At 44.5% G+C, this 12,969-nt stretch overlaps 1 protein-coding gene across 5 annotated transcripts in view; it reads right to left on the bottom strand.

Annotated features, from left to right (window-relative positions):
- Nucleotides 1-863: 863 nt before the first annotated feature.
- The window catches only part of LOC307033308 (zinc finger MYM-type protein 1-like), a 39,644-nt gene continuing 27,538 nt past the window's right edge, over nucleotides 864-12,969 (bottom strand). The window contains exons 1-7 of one of the 5 annotated variants that reach the window (XM_079671728.1): nucleotides 7,478-9,014; nucleotides 6,856-7,374; nucleotides 5,579-6,710; nucleotides 5,250-5,426; nucleotides 2,671-4,342; nucleotides 2,341-2,440; nucleotides 864-1,784 (exon numbers count right to left, since the gene is read on the bottom strand). In XM_079671728.1, coding sequence (XP_079527854.1) covers nucleotides 1,362-1,784; nucleotides 2,341-2,440; nucleotides 2,671-3,911 — 1,764 coding nt within the window. In that variant the 5' untranslated portion in view covers nucleotides 3,912-4,342; nucleotides 5,250-5,426; nucleotides 5,579-6,710; nucleotides 6,856-7,374; nucleotides 7,478-9,014 and the 3' untranslated portion in view covers nucleotides 864-1,361. Of the gene's footprint in view, nucleotides 1,785-2,340; nucleotides 2,441-2,670; nucleotides 5,427-5,578; nucleotides 6,711-6,855; nucleotides 7,375-7,477; nucleotides 9,015-12,969 lie in introns of those variants that run through there. The other 4 variants (XM_079671727.1, XM_079671725.1, XM_079671726.1 and 1 more) reach the window with 4 other exon arrangements.

The following is a 12,969-nucleotide window of genomic DNA, read 5'->3' as shown; positions in this document are numbered from 1 at the left end:
AGCTCCCGGTTAGAAAAAGGTTGGAGACCCCTGGACTAGAGTAACGAAGTAGTGTAATATATTACTTTTTTTGTGGAAAATATTATTTATCAACCTGAACATCTACCACTGTACTAGGAATTTGTATTCTCAGAACTGGTCTTTGTTTTTCTCTTTCTTAAAACTGTTCATGTTTGACCCAACACCTCCACCAAGTGGCTTTACAGTGAACTGCATGTGGGATATAAAAACTTTTGAAAATGTGTTTCTGGTCATTAATAGCATCTTTTCAGTGGCATTAATTATAAATATGTAAGTGGTTAAATACAAGTCACTACAGCATTTCAAACTGAACTGTGAATAAATGCAATTAAAAAAAAAAGTAGAGCTTTACATTTGTATAAGATTTATACAAAAAGAAAAAACACATTAACCAAGGCATGTCATACATTGTTTTTTTTTCTTTGTTTCTCTGAGGATTATTTACAAACAGGCTTATTTACATATAGCAATAACTCAGAAATGAAAAAGCTACATCGTCTAACACAAACAACCAGTTAGCATAATGATAATATATTTGTACAATGTAACTGGCAAGGCTAGAGCAAGAAAGGTTTAAATATCTTCAAGTATCTGTCTTCAGATTACATGGAGGTTTTAGTCCGATGGGAAGCAGATTTTAAGCGACACCGAAGATAAACCAAAAATGTGGTGGAGCTGCAAACCGTGTAGTGTTGCTGGGACCGGACAGGAGGAGCTATAACCGTTGGAAAATACATCACAGACAATGCAACAAAGGTGGAGACAGAACAATCACTTCTGTGATAAATGCCCACTTATTAATAAACTTCTAACACAACCATGGGAAACCTCCTCTCTACATATAAAGTGATATCCAGTTTATTGGCCTATAGCACCTTTTTTACTGCTTTGAATAACAAATGGGCAACAGGCAGAAAAAAGACAAAAACAAAAAGGAAACAAGAAACGACTTCCTCTGGGGAAAATGAGTCGAACGCAACAGGTTTCCAACAGTCCTAATGTTCCTGGACTTTGTGGTTGAACAAAACATCTTAGGTATCCAAAATTAACTTCACAACATTCTGCGGCCGTTTAATTGTCTCTCTAATGAAACGCATTGGTTTAAGGGTCGGCCATCTGTGTTTGCTGCGAGTGTGTGTGTGTGTGTGTGTGTGTGTGTGTGTGTGTGTGTGTGTGTGTGTGTGTGTGTGTGTGTGTGTGTGTGTGTGTGTGTGTGTGTGTGTGTGTGTGTGTGTGTGTGTCTTTATTTGTAGAGGAATTTTGCACTTCTCTCCTTCTGAGTGGCAAACCTCTCAATGACTCTGGTGTTGAAGTCAGGAATGCTCATAATGAGTTTTTTCTCAATTGACAGCATAGCCAGAGCATTCAGGCGATCCTGTGTTCCTCAAGAAAGTCTTTATTCTTTTCAGAGTGGAAAAGCACCTCTCTGCCTCAGCCGTAGCCATGGGTGTGGTTACCAGAATCTTCAGAAGACTGACAGTCTCTGTGAATGTCTCCTGGAGATTGTTGTCAATAAAGAACTGGAGCAGAGTAACAGCACCACTGCAAGCCCGGAACTGGTCATTTTCATAGACGAGGGACAGTTCCGTCTTGAGCTTTGCCCTGTCCAGTCGAGGGTAGGCTTCCACAGTTGTTTCCAGCGCTGCTTCAGGGAATGTTCGGCTGTGCTGCTGGAACAGGTCTCCTTGCAGGAGGGTGGAGCTGATGAGGTGTTTGGTGAAGGAAAATCTCTCCTTTGCGTGACTCAGTATAGTATCACATACCTATGAAATAATGCACAATGAAAAAATCAAGACATAATAAATAACAGAATCACCTTTTCACATCTATCACTCATAATATCATTAGTGTCCCCTTATAAGATGTGTAACAAACAAAGAGCTTTCTTGTGAATGGAACTGAATCAGAATAACAGGACATCTATCTGAGCGTCAACAGAACAATATTACTGTTTAAAATTAAGTCACTACAATATATACATTTAATGGCTATGTTTACACTTCATTCATTCATTGTTGGGCCCTTTCTGTCTACTGTGGTTGCTTCTGGAGGCCTAAACCTTTTCTGATCTGCCTTGATCCCCTTTAAAATGTAGAGACTGTGGGACACCGTTTGCAGTTTAGGCCTTGTTAAGTGTATACAATTCAGAATGTAATAAGCAATAGGCCTTTCCATTTGGATATTTTAACTAGCCTACCTATTTATTGAATTTACAGACAATGGGCTTTCTTGTGAAATGTATCATTATTGTGACATGAAATTACCTATATATTATGAAAGGAGCTTTTGGTCATAGAACACGTTCCTATTACTGCTTACCTCTCGAGCCAACAGCTGTTGCTCTTCATGTCCAAGTCCCCTCCTCTTTGTGGGCAGCTGCTGCACAGATCCACTGTTTTCACCAGAAGGAATGGAGTCCCTGATCCAAACCACAAGTAACCATGTAAAATTACTCATTGTGGCAAGAATTGACAAATTAGGTTTGACTATTTGAAATAGTAGTCAGAGATACACCTTATAAACGTTATATAATATATACATTTCCAGTAAGTATGTATGAGTTGGTCTATTGTGTTCAGCTAAATCACATCTAGGTTTCACAGATTTCCTATAATAAGCACATCTCAGCCATTGTAAATAATGATTTACCTGATTGTTTGTATGCTGCTGGTGAACCTCTTGATGAGTCCTGTGATGTAGACAGAGTCGATGTTCCTCTTCTGCAGTTGGCTAAACAGCATGTCTACATGTGGCATGATCTTGTGGAACAATGTCAGGAAAAAGCTAAAAACTTCATCTTCCATCATTCTCACAAAGCCCCCGGCTTCTCTCACTGTTATGGGATCAAAGTCACCTGAGTCTCTGATTGTCTGGAAACACCTCAGGATGTTCTCCTTGTGCTCATACAGAGTGTTAACAGCACGACTGTGAAAGTTCCATCTTGTTGTGGAAGTGCCAGGAAGTCTTTGTGCCACCACTTGATCCAGGATCGCAGTTTGCTTAAATGACCTGGAGAAAAATGCAGCAAATCCACCAAGGTCTGAAAAAAATGTTCTTATCTTGGGGATGTGGGATGTTGCCTGCTGCATAATGAGGTTCAGCTGATGAGCATAGCAGTGGATGTAGTGCGCACTACTGTACACATCCTTCACTTTCCGCTGAACTCCACCTTTAGCTCCCCTCATCACTGCTGCACCGTCATAGGCTTGGGCGATTAGTTTGCCCTGTTGTCCATCCGGGAGGATAGTGCCCAGCCTCTCCATCAGCGCGGTGGCAACTGTGTCAGCATTTGCACTCTGAACAGGGATGAACTCAAAAAAACGCTCCTGGACGTTGTTATGCGGGTCAATGTAGCGTAGCACAAGCACTAACTGGCAGTGGGTGGAAATGTCAGTTGTCTCATCCGCCTGAATAGATAAATAACTGGCATTTTTTACTTCCTCCAGAATGTAGTCTTTACAAACTGATAACATGCAGTCCAAAAGTTCATTTTGCACCGTCTTTGAGGTGCCTTTGAAAACGGTAGCTGTTTCAAGGTGCTCCTCCAACACGCTATCTAACGAGGCCAGAAGATTAACTAAACCCCGAAAAACGCCGGGGTTGTCGGATGTGTCAGTCTCGTCGTGGCCACGCAAAGCTAGGTCAAAGCCCCCACAAAATGCCACACAATCAATTATTTTAGACAAGACGTGCCTATTCTTGTCCACTTCTTCATTGTGTTTTTTCAATGAGATCTTGTACCCTTGATCTAGCTGCGCGGCTATGTTAGCTTTGCCTAGCATAGCTAGCTTGAAGGTACTTGTCATATGTAACTTTGTGCACTCGTGCTTTTTAATTTTTTCGGACAAATGCTTCATATCGTTCACCCCCGTCACAGTCCACGGGCACATCGTATCTGTCCCCGGCTGTTTGAAGAGCAAGCATGGGAAACAAAAGACAGCATTCACCTGTTTGCATCCAGTTAGCCATTCCTTTCTGGTGTACCAGCTACGTGAGAAGCCTCGTTGATAGGTTTAGTTTTTTTCACGAGCTTGCTGCGATATATTCAAATCTTGAGTCGTGGCTGTGGTCCTGGATCATAAGTCCTGGATGGTTATCCTCGTGGATTCATCTTCTTATTATACACACATGGATTTCCAAACATTTGGACTACCTATGTTGCAAATGTATTATCTTTTCAATTTACACACGGCATCTATTGCACGTCTGTCCGTCCTGGGAGAGGGATCCCTCCTCTGTTGCTCTCCTTGATGTTTCTCCCATTTTTCCCTTTAAACTGTGGGGTTTTCTCTGGAAGTTTTTCCTTGTACGATGTGAGGGTCTAAAGACAGAGGGTGTCGTATTGTCATACTGATATTCTGTACAAACTGTGAAGTCCACTGAGACAAATGTAACATTTGTGATATTGGGCTATATAAATAAACATTGATTGATTGATTGATTGAAATCGGGTTGGTCCGGTCCAAGGTCTTTTAGCAACTGTTTATCTCCCAAACTTCTCCTTTCGAAAGGATTGGAGATTAGCTCTTGAACTGAATTGGGTGGGGACAGAGGTCCGGAGACTCCACCTGCAAACGAAGCCATCCTCTGCTCTAGTGCGTCACCCGGATACGAGTCACTGTCCAAACTACTCACAGATTGGACCAGGCGCTGACATTGGCGCCCGGTCAAAATCAGATTTGACGACGCTGATTGGCTGAAATTATGTTTCGCAACAGTCAGCTGCTAGTGGCTGCTGCTGCACTGGATCAAGGCTGATTTCTTAGCGCCCAGGCGAGAGAGGGTAATGATGTTGATACATGGGCAAGGCCAGACAGGCAGGAAACATGTGACTTATCAGTAACTTTAGACATCGTAACACAATTTTAAACGAGATTGTATTGTAGATTATACATTTTACTGATACAAATTATATAATATTTACCTTTTTTATTAAAAATTAAATTAAAAATTTAAAATATATTTTTTTATAAAAAAAATTATTTTATGTGGGAAGAGGTGGGGTGGCGCCCCTAGCGCCCCTATGGACCGGCCGCCACTGATTTATTAGAGAGAGAGAGATTTCATAGGGATTTTAGCATTTGCAGGCCATTTACATGCACACAAACCCATAGATCTCACTACAGGAGAGGGGAAACCCCCAAAAAAGAAGAACTTGGCAAATAGATAAATAAGCAAATAAAGTTGAAGTCTCTAGTATTTTCTGATGAGATTCATATTATACTTACCTGCAATATATGCCAGTGTACGAGTATGCATACATCTTTGGGGCAAACTGGTTGACTATAGGCTACTGTGGTATACTTCCACCCCGTAGGTTTGCTGTGAAGGTGACATCTTCTTGACATCTCTGACAAAAGCTTTCTGGCTGACAACTTTATTCAGCTTTAGTGCTGGCACTGAATCTGAAAATCCACAATCAAAAAAGGATATAGGATATACGATAATAGAAAAAATATTAGTTCTTCACTGCATATCATTTTTCTTTACTGAAGACACAAAAACATTCCAACACAACATTTGATGAGTGTTCCATTGTCGTAGAAAATATTATTACCTGCTTTGAGCCATTTTTTCTTGCGGTTCTGAGCTGCAGGCAGCCGACCATGGGCACATTTCTCGAACACTCTGCCATGTTTGGTGTGAATGTTTATAATGTGGTTGTTGAGGGACAGCCATTTTTCAGCAATCATTTCTCCATTTCCATCCGGAGTTGATACGGCACACCAATACAAATGGTTCAGAATGGATTGTATCCATTCCCCAATATCGGTACATTGCTTGTCCTTTGCAAGCTTTACAAGTTTTTTTTTTCGGTCTATAAAATAGAAAGTTCAGTATTTTTTTTAATTGGAGAATTTTAATTCTACTATAGTTAAAAAAATTAACCTACTTTTTGCAAGGTGCCACACGTCGAACCGATGGTCCACATGTTCTTGGTTTTCCTTCAGCCATTTGTTGATCTGTGTGTGTCTGTCTGTCACAATTGTCTTCATGACGAGGTTTTCACTCTCCAAGAACTGGACACATCGCACAAGCCCCTCTTTTTCCATGTGGACACTTGAAGGGACTTCATTACTCGGGAAATACATTCAGAACACACATAATATTTTATAAAGATGTCTATCATAGAGCATTTGATTTTCAGCGGTCATATTTGTGAACATGGTTAATGCTTTGAGCTTGAAATGCATCGGCCAAAAAAAACCACTCCTGAAATTATATTGTCTTGGGTTCGATAGAAAATATTCTCAGCTGTGTTTGGCTATAAAGTATTTGGAGGAGGCTATTCATAACATAGGATACATTCACTAATACTGACCTGCACTAATTGAACACCCAACACCTTGTTTATTGTGAGGTCTTGTATGGTATAGGATCCATACTTGGCACAGTGACCAGGGCTATCACAGCGTCTATCCCCTCCTAACACCAGTTCTTTGTGTTTGTTCGTCTCCTTCAGTTTCTGCACAATGTTGTTCCGATTCTTGGTCCAGACTGTCTTGATTGCAGGTTGAAGGAATTTCTTCTGATGATTCAGAAATGTCCTTGTTGTGATGGTGTAGCAGTTGATGGACTTCAGTACCCTCAGCACTTTTGTTGGTGATGTACCCGCAAAAAGAATTTCTGCTGACAACAGCAGATTTCCAGCAGGAGTTTTATCAATTAAAGGTTGATTCTGCCATGACCTGTGAGAAAAATATATTCATTCAATTTTTTTATCATACTATACAACCTGTATGAGTATCTCATGAATAGGACCACCTGTCAATCATGGCCACAAATATCATTCTCGAATACATATTTCGCATGGTCATCATTTAAAAATATTACCTTTGAAAACCACAATGTTTGCAGTTTTGATCGATTTCCACAAATGTGCCCATTGTTCTCCAAAGGCGACCTGGCGAGTTCTCTTTACACATCGGACAATGGGTGAATAGTGACATCAGGGAAGACATGAACACAAGCAGAAGCTTACTCCTAAGAGGATCATTGTCGTCCTGGTTGTCACTGTCCCTGTGAAATGGACAAAGAGTAAAATGATCAAGTCTGCAATAAATGGCTGTTTCCGACCCTGCATAATGATAATGTAGCAACATTTAAAAAACATGACAAGACAATACTCATCAGTTGACGAATCAGATTCCACGTCTGATGGGCTATAAAGATGATCATTTTGATTATCCTCTTCATGTTGGCTATTGTCGGCCTCAAGCTCTTTTTCCTCATCAATTATGTCCCTTTCAGGGAGGTTTAGCTGCAGGTTGCACTGAATCCCAGCATCCACAGTACTTGTGTCATCATGTGTTTGTGTCCCAACAGTACACCCAGTTGGTTTGACTTAAATTCCTGAAAATATTATATATAATATTATATAATGATATATATACGCATGTTACATGTATGTGTATTTGTATCTTACATATCAATATTTAAATATTATGATACTGACCTTTGGAACAACCAACATGGATTCGAACTTGCTGTCCAGCTGACCTGAAACGTGCTCGTGCCTGCATGGACTTGTGGTGTATTCGTGGAGGGGGGTCCGTTTGCACATCAATTTCATTCTGAAATGTACAAAACACAGCACAACTTTACAAATACATTTTTGAAACTAGCTTGAAATTGTATTGAAAGTGTTACAGGCTTGGCCTGTCACTTCAAGAGTAGCAGCCGCAAGGGGTTGTGGGTTTTTGAGTCTGTGTGTGTGTAAAATGTGACGGCCAAGGCGAAGTGCGAAGGTATGAAGAGAGATACGAAAGCATGGGCGGACTGGGACACAAATTCAGCCCGGGACGTTCAGACGCACCGGCCCACGCGTGCGGACCACCCTTGTAGCCTACAGATAAATTATACATCCATGCTAATATACTGTTATGGCTAGATTCCCCAGAGTCAAGCCATAACTGCAGCTGTCTCACTTTCCTCAGGGGCAACTGCATAAGAAGAACATCAGCAATCAATTAAATTACCAATATTATATCAATATCAAAATTCGGAAAGGAACTGCTTGTCTAATTCAGGCCTATAGAATAAATGCAATAGTGAATTGGCCACAAATCTCTGTCCTTATTATTTAATATTATTGAATATTATTATTTTAAATGATAATATTATATAATTTAACTTGGAATATCATGAGCATATGACTATCCTAATGCATCTAACTTTATGCACAATATAATAGTCTGGCTAGCCCTGCAGCCCGTTATAGGTTCTGATTGGCTCTCTAGGTTGGCATTCTAGCTTCTAACTGGCTGTCCAGGTTGTCAATCACAGCCGTGGGCAAATTATGCTAGTCGTAACATTGCTAAACTTTTTCATGATGGTTTTCTCAGGGAGCTTGTCTGATGAGTGGACCTCTGACGCAGGCCTCGCCCTCTCCCGGCCCAGCCCCTTCAGTTAATGTATTAGCCTACTTTCAAAAACATAAGATTGACAACCTATCAATAGCCCCGTAGTCTGTATTCTATCTATATGGCGCTGGTCTGTAGGCCTATCCAATACAGTGTCAATGTAACTGATTACTGTGAAGAACGTGAATACACGGAGGTTCTTCCCACGGCACCCGAAGCCCTGTTTTCATGCTTTTTCCCCTCGAAATGTCTGGGCAGCTGGTCACCGACTGACAACGAGCCAAGTCAGAAACCCGAAACTACGGTTTTACTACGGAGATACCGTTAGTAAATAAGGTAACACAAGTTTATACATAATATAATATCTAATAACATTCATAATACAACATGTGGTTGAATTGATTGAGAGAGCAATGCTATAAAATCAAACAATTAAATATATGAATTATGTACATACATGTGATGAAGTTACAAATTGTATTTTTACACAGTCCGTTCTGTATACTTACTGGTGTAGACACAGCTTCCTGCCCAGTGTGGATGTCCAATAGATTGTCGCTATCCTCAGTTCTGTCAGTGGCTTCATTGAACAAAGTTTCCAATACCTATGTAATAATATTGACATTTTTCATAATTTGAAGCGGTTTTAGGCCTACGAGGTATACTTTTACTATAAATGCTGTGGGCAAAGTGCATGCAATCATATATGGCATCATGACTTCATCAACTCATAAATGTGTGAGATTTGACATGTCATTTTGATTCAGGCTTTATGCTTAAAGCAAGTAGCGCGGCTTACCAACAGTGGCCCACTAGGCGGCTCGCATTCCACGCCCGGCTCCAAGCCAGCGAGCCGGGCTTCTTACCCATTTAAAGTTTGAGAATAGGTTGAGATCGTTTCGGCCCCAAGACCTCTAATCATTCGCTTTACCAGATAAAACTGCGAGACTCTGAGCGCCAGCTATCCTGAGGGAAACTTCGGAGGGAACCAGCTACTAGATGGTTCGATTAGTCTTTCGCCCCTATACCCAGGTCGGACGACCGATTTGCACGTCAGGACCGCTACGGGCCTCCACCAGAGTTTCCTCTGGCTTCGCCCTGCCCAGGCATAGTTCACCATCTTTCGGGTCCTATCGCACGCGCTCACGCTCTACCTCCCCGACAGTGCGGGCGAGACGGGCCGGTGGTGCGCCCGGCCCCGAGGGGCCGGGATCCCACCTCAGCCGGCGCGCGCCGGCCCTCACTTTCATTGCGCCACGGGGTTTTGAATGCACCCTCTGACTCGCGCGCGCGTTAGACTCCTTGGTCCGTGTTTCAAGACGGGTCGGGTGGGTTGCCGACATCGCCGCAGACCCCTGACGCCTTTTACGTGAGCCGATCCCCGCTCTGGCGGCACGACGCGGTTGGAGCGCACTGAGGACAGTCCGCCCCGGTTGACAGTCGCACCGGGAACAGGGGGCCCCGTCCCTCCCCCGAGGGGGAGAGAGGGCGCAGCGAGCACTTTGTCCACGGCCCCGGGAAGCGGCGAGGTCCGGGCGGAGGGCGCTGTAAAGCACGCGGCCGAAGCCGCGAGCCATCTTCGCCCCGAGCCTTCCAAGCCGACCCAGAGCCGGTCGCGGCGCACCGGCGGGGGCCAGCCAGCGCCGGGGAGAGGTCCCACGAGGAGATCCTCCCACACCGAGCGGCCGGCCCTGACCCGCCGAGTTGAATCCCCCGGGCGGACTGCGCGGACCCCACCCGTTTACCTCTCAACGGTTTCACGCCCTCTTGAACTCTCTCTTCAAAGTTCTTTTCAACTTTCCCTTAAGGTACTTGTCGACTATCGGTCTCGTGCCGGTATTTAGCCTTAGATGGAGTTTACCACCCGGAATACCCGGTGCACCCTCCACCCTTCTCCCCACATACCGAGTGTGACGAAGAGGACTGCATGCAGGTGAGGCTGGACAATGTGGCATTGAGGGCTCAGAAGGATGCCCTCATTGATGAGGTGAAGACCCTGCGCTCCAGGCTAAAACAGGGTCTAAAACCCAGGAAGCAGAATGCCACTGCTGCTCTGCTTGAGGAAGACGAAGAATGTATACGATTTAAGGGCGTAGCAATCCCAAGTACCCCCGACATGAACTCAGTAGCCTCCGGCAGCAATACCCCTCTCAAGACCCCGGTGAAGACTGTCATGCGGTCCATAGAAGCCTCTGCGAGTGAGACCCCCCTCAAGTCTGTGATGCGGTCCCCAGAAGCCTCCGGAAGCAAGACCCCGGTGAAGACTGTCATGCGGTCCGACAAAGCCTCCGGTAGTGAGACCCCGGTGAAGACTGTCATGCGGTCCCCAGAAGCCTCCGGAAGCAAGACCCCGGTGAAGACTGTCATGCGGTCCCCAGAAGCCTCCGGAAGCAAGACCCCGGTGAAGACTGTCATGCGGTCCGACAAAGCCTCTGGTAGTGAGACCCCTCTCAAGTCTGTGATGCGGTCCCCAGAAGCCTCCGGAAGCAAAACCCCGGTGAAGACTGTCATGTGGTCCCCAGAAGCCTCCGGTAGTGAGACCCCGGTGAAGACTGTCATGTGGTCCATAGTAGCCTCTGCGAGTGAGACCCCTCTCAAGTCTGTGATGCGGTCCCCAGAAGCCTCCGGAAGCAAGACCCCAATGAAGACTGTCATGCGGTCCGTAGAAGCCTCCTGTAGTGAGACCCCTGTATGCCAGAAGACCCGTGCGTCTGTCTCCAATAAGCTGAAAGCTAATCTGGCTAAGGACTGGCCCTCTTCCCAAAATCAATGGTGCACTGGGAAGGGACTGCGGAATACCATGCGTGAAATCACGTTGCCTAAAAGCATGGAGACGTACATTCAGACATACAGAGGTCATTGTGAGGGTCTCGCACCGACAGTAAAACGGAAAGAGAATTGTATGTCCAATGTCAGCCGGATAAAGAACTTCATAGTATTCATGGCCCATGGTGTTGACCGGCTGTCAGACTGGCTGTTTCTAAAAGACACAAAGAGGGTCCGTGGCTGGAGCAAGTATATTTCAGAGTCGGGCCGGACAGTCACAACATCGCTGTTGTTCCTGAAGACTGTGAACCGTTTCCTGAGGTACTTGTCTGCATCAAAACTCCGGGGGTGCAGGCTCACCCAGTCTGATATGACCAACATCATCAGAGAGGTGAAAGCCAACATTAACGATTTGAAAAAGTCTGTCACTCTCCACCAGTTTAAGGTGAAGAGGGACAAGCTGGATCGTCTGCCGAGCCAGGCGGAGCTTCTCGCCGCCATGGCGGCCGCTGAGAAGCGCATCCCTGATCTCCTTGACCTGATGGCTAGCAATCCGACCTCAATCACCCAGTACCTGCTATATGGCTATCTAACCCTCCATTGGAGCCTCCTGTATGGCCACCGTCCGGGTGTGTACGCAAACATGACCAACACGGAGGTCTTTGAGGCGGACAGAAGGGGCACTGCTGAGGGCTACATCATCCACGTGCAGGATCACAAGACTGCCAAGACATTTGGTGAAGCACAGCTGGTGCTTACAATAAAGGAGTTTAGCTGGGTCATGCGGTGGATGGGGATAAAAGAGGGCTTGTCGGGTCCTCAGAGTGAATTCTTCCTTTTCACATCGGGGAAGCAGGCTTCCAAGAACCTGAACGCTCACTTGAAGAGGGCTTGGGCTGATGCTGGGCTAGAAACAGCCGTCACCTTCACCATCTTGCGCACTGCCCTGGCTGACAATATCAAGCATCACCAAGATCCAGAAAGCAGGTCGATTCTGGCTAGGTTTATGTGCCACGACGTAAGCACTGCAGACCGGTTCTACGCGAATACGCCTGGAATAAAGGAGGCATTGAAGATCCGCTCCATGTTCAGGGCGGCGGCAGCAGCTGCAGCAGCATCATCATCAGAAGGAGGTCTACCACCGTCAGCTACCTCCGAAGAGGATTCAGGGGCGGAGAGCAGCGATACCTCTTCTTCAGGACCGATTGGTACTCCTGATGAGGGGAAAGGGGCCGTGGACTCAACCTTTTTTCCCCGGTGCACTGTACAAGTTAGACGGCTAATATGGCCCCCAGGCCCCTGTTAATCATGTTGTAATCATGTTGTTATTATGTTTATTTTGTATACTGTTTTTGTAAAAATGGTGTGATAATTAAATTAAAAAAAAAAAAAAACATGAGTATAACCTTGAAGGTTCCCAGGGGCAAATACAGTGCCAGGTATCAGACTATTTAAACAATGTGTACCAATGATTAAGACACCTTCCCCGGCTTGTAAAATGCGGTGATGCGCCCTGGAGGTATCAGACTATTTAAAACAACTTTTCCCTGCCTTTCAAACACGTATCCCTGGGTGTTGTAGCCTGTCATTTTGCAGGATATAATTTAACATGTAACCTCTCCTGGAAATGGACATACTCTGTGCATTTCCAGGAGAGGTTCCATGTTAAATTATATTTATATCACATGCCCGCATTATGAGGCACTATTTTCGGATACATTTTCTCATTTTCACCACTTTTCATGTTTTTATTATGTATATTGTTATATTATTATTATTATTATTATTGTATATATGTATACTGTGTATACTGTTTTTG

The sequence above is a fragment of the Notothenia rossii genome (genome assembly GCF_949606895.1).
Source record: "Notothenia rossii genome assembly, chromosome: 3".
Classification (NCBI taxonomy): domain Eukaryota; kingdom Metazoa; phylum Chordata; class Actinopteri; order Perciformes; family Nototheniidae; genus Notothenia; species Notothenia rossii.
Note: the sequence above shows the minus strand (reverse complement) of the source record. Positions and strands in the feature narration are given on the sequence as shown.